The 7,946-nt window shown below is 39.4% G+C and overlaps 1 protein-coding gene across 4 annotated transcripts in view; it reads left to right on the forward strand.

Annotated features, from left to right (window-relative positions):
• Positions 1-7,946, forward strand: part of TMEM245 (transmembrane protein 245) — a 105,083-nt gene that overhangs the window by 41,218 nt on the left and 55,919 nt on the right. For all 4 annotated transcript variants that reach the window (XM_017498556.1, XM_017498558.1, XM_017498557.1 and 1 more), the window contains one exon: positions 3,969-4,051. In XM_017498556.1, the coding sequence (XP_017354045.1) occupies positions 3,969-4,051 (83 nt within the window). The remainder of the gene's footprint in view (positions 1-3,968; positions 4,052-7,946) is intronic.

The following is a 7,946-nucleotide window of genomic DNA, read 5'->3' on the forward strand; positions in this document are numbered from 1 at the left end:
GAAACTCCGTCTCAAAAAAAAAAAAAAAAAAAAAAGATTTAGGGGAACTAAAATTGGCTGAGCACAAAAGGGAGTTCAGCAAGAACAGAGGAACAAAAAAGATGGGACAAGTAGAAAGCAAGTAACAAAACAGCAGACCTAAACCTGATCATGACAATACTTAAGTTACACGAGAAACAACTAAACAGTCAAAAAGCAGAGATTGTCAGACTGGATATCGCAAGTGCCAATTAAGTGGTATCTGTTAGAGACACACTTTAAATTCAAAGTCACAGAAATGTTGATAGTAGAAATATTAAAACACATATACTTGCAAATTTACAACAGAAAATATGTGCAGTCGATTATATATTATTAGACAAAATAGATTGTCAAAAAGAAATATTACTAGAGGCAAAGAAGGACTTTTCATATGGATAACAGTTAATATTGCCATAACAGTTATAAATGTATGTGCTCTTAAAAACGGAGTTCTAGAATACATCAAATCAAACATTCAGAATTGAAAGGAGAAATAGACAAATCTGTGATTATAGTTCAGGATTCAACACTCCTTGCAATAATTGAGGGAATAAGTAGTTAGAATATAATCAGGATATTTAGAAGCTTTTTAAAACCCTGTCAGTCGTCTGGGTGTAGTAGCTTATGCCTCTAATCCCAGGACTTTGGGAAGCTGAGGCGAGTGGATTCCTTGAGTTCAGGAGTTTAAGACCAACGTGGGCAACATGACAAAACCCCATCTCTACAAAGAATAGAAAAAATTAGTTGGGCATGGTGGCTTAAGCCTGTAGTCCCAGCTGCTTGAGAGGCTGAGATGGGAGGATTGCTTGATCCTGGAAGGTTGAAGCTGCAGTGAGCTGTGATTGTGCCACTGCACTCCAGCCTGGGTGACAGAGCAACACCTTGTCTCAAAAGAAGCAAAACCAAAAATGAAACACCAAAAAATGCTGTCAGTCAACTTGACCTAATTAACAATTAGAAATTACATTATTTTCAAGAAAAAGTGGAATACTCACCAGAATAAACAATATCCCATGTTCAATAAATTTGGAAATACTAGGCAAGGCACAGTGGTACACACCTGTAATCTCAACTACTCGGGAAGATGAGGCAGGAGGATCACTTAGGCTGTAAGTTCAAGACCAGTCTAGGCAATATAGTGAAACCCTGTCTTATCCCATGTTTAAAAGAAAACCAAACTTTTATTTCAAAAATACTAAAAACGTACGGAGGCCACGTGTGTTGGCTCATATCTGTAATCTCAGCATTTTGGGTGACTGAGGCAGGAGGATTGCTTGAGCCCAGGAGTTTGAGACCATAAGGAGACCCTGTCTCTACAAAAACAATATAAAAAATTAGCTAGGTATTGTGGTGTATGCCTGTAGTTCCAGCTGCTTACAATGCTAAGGTGGGAAGATCATTTGAGCCTGGGAGGTGGAGGCTTCGTTGAGGTGTGATTGTGCCACTGCACTGCAAGCTGGGTGACAGAGCGAGATCGCTGACTCAAAACAAAACAAAACAACAAAAGGAGCATTTCCTGACACACAGAAGTAGCAGATATCTAGGAAATGTCCAAATATTTAGAAATAATAAAGATCAAGTGCAAATCAATGAAATTTGAAATGGAGAAATAATAGTAAAAATATTAATAACTCAAATGCTAGTTCTTTGAAAGACATTGATAAAATTGACAAATTTTTAGCCAGACTGATCAAGAATAAAGGAAAAAATGCAAATTACCAATATCAAGTACAAAAGAGACATCTCTACATATCTCATGGATCTTGATAACAAGGGAATATTGTGAACAACTTTACACCAACAAGTTTGATAACAATATTAAATGGAGAAATTCCTTGTAGAGAAGAAATGGAACAGACTCAAGAAGAAATAAAAAAATCGTAGCCCATTATTAGGACAAGAAATTGAATTAGGTTTTGAAAGTCTTCCTACCAAGAAGCATTGAGGCCCAGATGGTTTTACTGATGATTTTTTTCAAACGTATAGTAAGAAATACTGCCTATTCTATACAATGTTGTTCAGTTAGCAAAGGAAGAAGTAACACTTGCCAACTCATTTTATGAGGCTAGTATTACCCAGATACTAAAGTCAAAGGCATTCACAGAAGGGAAACTGCAGACCAATATCCCTTATGAAGAAACACAAAAATCCTTAACAAAACATTAATAGATTAAATCTTGCAGTATGTTAAAAGGAAAATATGTGAGGCTGATTTCGGGAATGTAAAATCGGTTTAACCTCCAACGGTCGGTTAATGTAAGATAGGTCTCGAATCCAGTCACTTCTTTTTCACTACTGCTATTGCCCTGCTCAAAGCTATCCCCGTTCTCTCTTGAATTGTTCCTTAGCCTTATTTCAACACAGCGTCCAAACCTACTTTAAACATCTCAGTAAGATTATGTCCCTTAGCTTACAACCCTCGTTTTCTGTATCCCACAGAATACAAGCCTAAGTCCTCAAAAGAAAGTGTCAGGCCTTATTCAGTCTGACTTTTTTTTCCAGGAATTACATCTGAGTTTATTTTCTCCCCATTGTGTCTGAAATCAGTTTGTTTTCCCCTTCTTGCTGCAGTTTGTATTTTGTGTTCTCCCTACTTTTCTGGGTCCTGACAGAATTGGAAGTGGTATCACTTGATGGCTTAGGTGGCTCTGTATCTTTGTTGGGTTATCTAGATTCTGTTCTGTTCTGGGTTCGTATGTGACTTACCCTAGTGATTTTGCTTCTTGGTTAATCTCATATCCATACTCATACCCATGGAAAAGTAAGCTCAGTCCTTATACTGCCTCACTCAATTCTTGCCTACTGTGGAAATTTCAGTGCAGAAGGGACAGAGATGGGGGGTGCGCATGGATGGGGGACTTTGATCTCTTTCCTCTTATTTATCTTTTCTCCTCCATTACACTTTCTTTTCCTCAGCTATCAGAAAAGGATAAGGCTGTGGCTTCTTTTCTCTCTGTTACTGTAATCTATTTGTCAGCTCACCTGTGTGGCTCCTGGGTGATGGGGTCAGTTTAGGAGTGAGCTGTTAGGCCTCTCTGTTGTGCTCCACAATGTTTTGTTTCTTTACCTAATGGCTGTGTTCCAAATTGTATCATATTATGTTTCTTTCCTTGTTCGGATGTCCTGGGTGAAAAAAACTTTTTTCAACTGGTTTATTACGATTTTATCCCCCTCATTTTGTTGGTTATTGGGCAAGGTAAATTCAGAGGTGCAGCTTCTGTTGGGTTTTTTTTACTTAGAAAACTTACTTAGTTGCAGCCAGGTGTGGTGGCTCACACGTGTAATCCCAGCACTTTAGGAGGCTGAGGTGGGCACATAGCTTGAGGTCAGGAGTTCAAGGCCAACCTGGTGAGACCCTGCTTCTATTAAAAATACAAAATTAGACAGGTGTGGTGGTGTGCACCTGTAATCCCAGCTACTCAGAAAGCTAAGGCATGAGAATTGCTTGAACCTGGGAGGTGGAGGTTGCAGAGAACTGAGATCGTGCCACTGTGTTCCAGCCAGCCTGGGTGACAGAGTGAGACTCGGTCTGGAAAAAACAAAAACCTTAGTTGCTTATTTGCCTGTTTGTCTCACGCTGATTGATGATCCTGTTAGCTCATAAAGTGCTGGTATTATTTACATAGATACACAACACATGTACACAGTAGATTCATGTAAATGAAATGTATATAGATATATGTGTTAAGTATTTGAACATATTTATGTGTTTTCTTCTTAAGTAATTTGTTGAACAGGGAGCTAGCATGTACTTCGTATTTCCTATAGTGTACAACATTGGATATAATGTATAGTAACTTTGCAGTGCTTGCTTCTAAATTAATTAAATCAAAGATGTATATTTATTTGGCTCTTAAAGCATTGTTCCAATAATAGAGTAGAAAAATAAATTTTAAATTGGGTTTATTTTTTACTGAGATTCTTTTCTCTCTTTATCCATAATACAGGTACATCAAGAGAGTGTACACATGATTGAAGTCACAAGTAATTTGATTAATGAAACTCTAGCAAATCACCCTGAGTGGGCAAAGTAAGAATGTTGTTTTGAAAAAGAGGAGAGATGGATGACCTAGTTTCAGCATCTGTTTGCATGAAATGACCTTCCTTGATCCAGCTGCATTGGAAGATAAAAGATGGGGTTTGCCAGAACTTTGATAAATATTGTCATTTTTGCAGAAGAATGTCATGTAATACATAGGGTGGGAGGAAAATGCTGAGGTTTTTAGGTACAATTTATGGTAAATGAAACCTTATGTTTTATAATTGAGGTTTACAGCATGTTTATAATTTACAAAGCACATTTGCCTGTCTTACGTCATTTGTTCCTCACAGTGACTGTGGGACGTAGATTGAAGAGATTATCCCTATTTTACACTTGAGGAAAGAAGATCAAAGGTTAAGGAACTTGAGATAATAATCCCCCAGCGGCAGAGTCATAACCACTGCCTCTGATCAACTGAAGGAAAGTTTCCACTATAATGTGGAAACTGTAACTCTTCAACTTTCTATATAATTTTTAAATTTATGTTATTTATTTATTTATCTTTTAAGAAGTGAGGTCTCACCATGTTGTCCAGGCTGATCTTGAACTCCTGAGCTCAAGCAGTTCTCCGGCTTCAGCTTACCAATTAGCTGGGACTACAGGTGTGCACCACCACACCCAGCTTTGTAATTCTTGACATGTTCCCATATTGTATTATTTTTGAGGAAAGATAGGTTAACTATGGCCCAGTCCCAAATTCGACCATATGCTTTTGTATAAAAGTTTTATTGGAACATACCTATGTCTACTCATTTACATATCTTCTCTGGCTGTTTTGAGGTTTCAGGGAAAAACAGAATTGAGTAGCTGTGGCAGAGGTTATATGTTCAGAGCCTAAAATATTTACTCTCTGGTCTTTTATAGAAAAAGTTTGCTAACTTCTGTTTTAGAGGATCTCTGTGTATGTGTTTAATTTGGCTTTTGGAAGAATTTTAAGTTTTTGTGGGTAATATTCAGCAGAGCTGTGCTATCCATCTAACTGAACTTGATGACACATTGTATTTCCTGCTTTTTATTAACCTCAAGGCAGTTGTAAGTCAGGAAATACTCTGTCAGTTTTGGGCTTATAAGTTGAGATTTAGCTTGATTTTTTTCCATTGCCTCTACTTTATTCTTTTATGTACAACCTGCATAGGATATTACTTGAACTTGATTTAGAATAATATTTGAATTTTCTTTCTTCTTGAGATAGGATCTCGCTCTGTCACACAGGCGGGAGTACAGTGGCACAATCATGTCTCACTCCAAGCTTGATCTCCTGAGCTCAGTCAATCGTCCCACCTCAGTCTCCTGAGTAACTGGGACTACAGGCCTGAGCCACTATACTTGGTTAATTTTTATATTTTTTTTAGGTGTTTCACCATGTTGCCTAGGCTAGTCTTGAACTCCTGGGCTCAAGTGATGTTCCCTCCTCAGCCTCCCAAAGTGCTGGGATTACGGGTGTGAGCCACTGTGCCTGGCCTATTTGAATCTTCTTAAAAGAAGCATATTTCTTTTGAAATATAAATTGTGATATACTTATGCAGTGGAGTATTACATAGGATTTAAAAAAATGGACTAATGATACCAACTTGGATGACTCTCAAAATAAGTATGCTGGCCAGGAATGGTAGCTCACGCCTATAATCCCAGCACTTCGGGAGGCCAAGGTGGGCGGATTACCTGAGGTCAGGAGTTTGAGACCAGCTTGGCCAACGTGGTGAAATGCCATCCCTACTAAAAATACAGAAATGACCCAGGTGAGGTGGCACACATCTGTAATCCCAGCTACTTGGGAGGCTGAGGCCCTAGAATTGCTTGCACCCATAAGACGGAGGTTGCAGTGAGCCACGATTGTGCCACTGCACTCCAGCCTGGGAGATACAATAAGACTGTCTCAAAAAATAAAATTAAAAAGTATGCTAAGTGAAAAATTTTCAGGCAAAAAATAGCCCAAATGGTACAATTTCATTTATTTAAGGTTCTAGGAAATACAAACTAATCTGTAGTGACAGTAAGATTCATAGTTGCCTGTGGATTGGGCTGGAGCTCTAGGGAGGACATACATAGAGGTGCAGGGAAATTTTGGGGAGTAACAGATGTGTTTATTATCTTGATTAAGGATATAAGAAGAGAAGTAGCGTCATCAGATTTCATTCTAGAACAGGCTTTTCATCCGCTTTGTGGAGAAAGATTGAAAGTATACAAGATCTGAGCCTTTGAGACAAATTAAAAGCTTCTAGAGTAAACTGGATGAGAAGTGACAAAGCCCTGAACTGTAGACAGTTTCAGTGGAGGTGAACAGGAGGGACATTTATAAGGTCTTAAGGGGTTAGTTGGTGATTAACTGGATATAGGAGGAAGAAATCCAGCATAACTCATGTTTCTAGGTTTGGAAATTAGTGGGTGATGGTGGATTTACTGTGACAGGAAATGGAAGAGCAGATTTGGTAGGGAAACTAATTGACCTGTTTACCTGTTGAGTTTGAGGTACCTGTGGTAAGTGGAGACATCCAGTAGGCTGTTGGCTATGTAGGTATGGGTATTTTTTAACTATGAAGTTAAAAAAGGGGCAGTTGCTGTGTAAGTCCAGGAATCAGATGAGAGGTCTCGTTGGATCTAGAGCTCTGGCAAGCATCAGCATAAAAAATGTATATAAGGTATGGATAAGATGCCTGAAGGTATGCCCTGTGGATATCTTGAGCCTTTAAGGATAAGCAAAAAACAATAGGTTGACAAAGGAAAACGAGAATGGACTATGAGAGAGGTAAGAGGAAAACCAAGGGAAGAGAACATTTTGGGAAAGTAATAGTGGTCAGCAATGTCAAATTGCTGTAGAAATTTGTAAGAGTGAAATTGGATTTAGCAACTGCAAGAGCAGTTCATTGGTGTAGCAGAAGCCCATTAGTTGCAGTGAGTTGAGAAATTACTGGGACTGAAGAAGTAGTAGAAAGCAGGTATAGACTGCTCTTTCCCAAGTTTGCCTATGAAGTGTAGCTGGCAAGAACATTATGTTTAATTTTTTAAGATGGGGAAGCCTTGTTTATATGCTGTAGGGAAAGAACTGGTAGAGTGGAAGGGGTGGTAAATATTAGGAGAAAGAGGTAATTCTTAGTGCATTTCTCTGAGGATGAAGCATGAGATGAACCCATGGCACAAATGGAACAACTGGGGAAAGCAGGCCAGAATGGGTACGGATGTAAATGCTGTGAGTTAAGTGGAGAGGGGAAGGCAGGAAATTAGGGGCCATATATCTTTGAATTAAGATGTGTGGTCTTCTGTTCTCTGGCTCTTTGGATATAATACATTTTGAAAGGAGAATGGGAAAAAGGAACCAACATGTATCAGGTACGGGATTTTAGGAAGAAGCCATCTGGGATCCAGGCAAGTGGATAGAGCCTTTCATGGGATGATAGACCTTCCAAGTGTTGTCCTCCAGGGCTCAGCCTCAGCCTTCACATCCAGAGGGCTCCCTTTGGGTCATTCTTCTATACTGGAAAGTAAATGTAGAGCCCTTCTGTAGTGCTTTTGAATAGTAGTACATTCTCCCTGCAACTGTATCCAAGGCACACACAATCTGAGCAGCCCCAGATCAGGTAGTAGAAGAAAGGTTTTTTTTGTCGTTTGTTTGAAATTTTGAAGTAGCCGGGGGTGGTGGCTCATGCCTGTAATCCTAGCACTTTGGGAGGCCGAAGCAGGTGGATCACAAGTTCAGGACCAGCCTGGCCAACATGGTGAAACCCCATCTCTACTAAAAATACAAAAATTAGCTGGGCATAGTGATGGGTGCCTGTAGTCCCAGCTACTTGGGAGGCTGAGGCAGGAGAATCGCTTGAACTGGGGAGGTGGAGGTTGCAGTGAGCTGAGATCCTGCTACTGTACTCTAGCCTGGGCGACAGAGCGA

The sequence above is a fragment of the Cebus imitator genome, unplaced genomic scaffold, assembly GCF_001604975.1.
Source record: "Cebus imitator isolate Cc_AM_T3 unplaced genomic scaffold, Cebus_imitator-1.0 Scaffold244, whole genome shotgun sequence".
Taxonomy (NCBI): Eukaryota; Metazoa; Chordata; class Mammalia; order Primates; family Cebidae; genus Cebus; species Cebus imitator.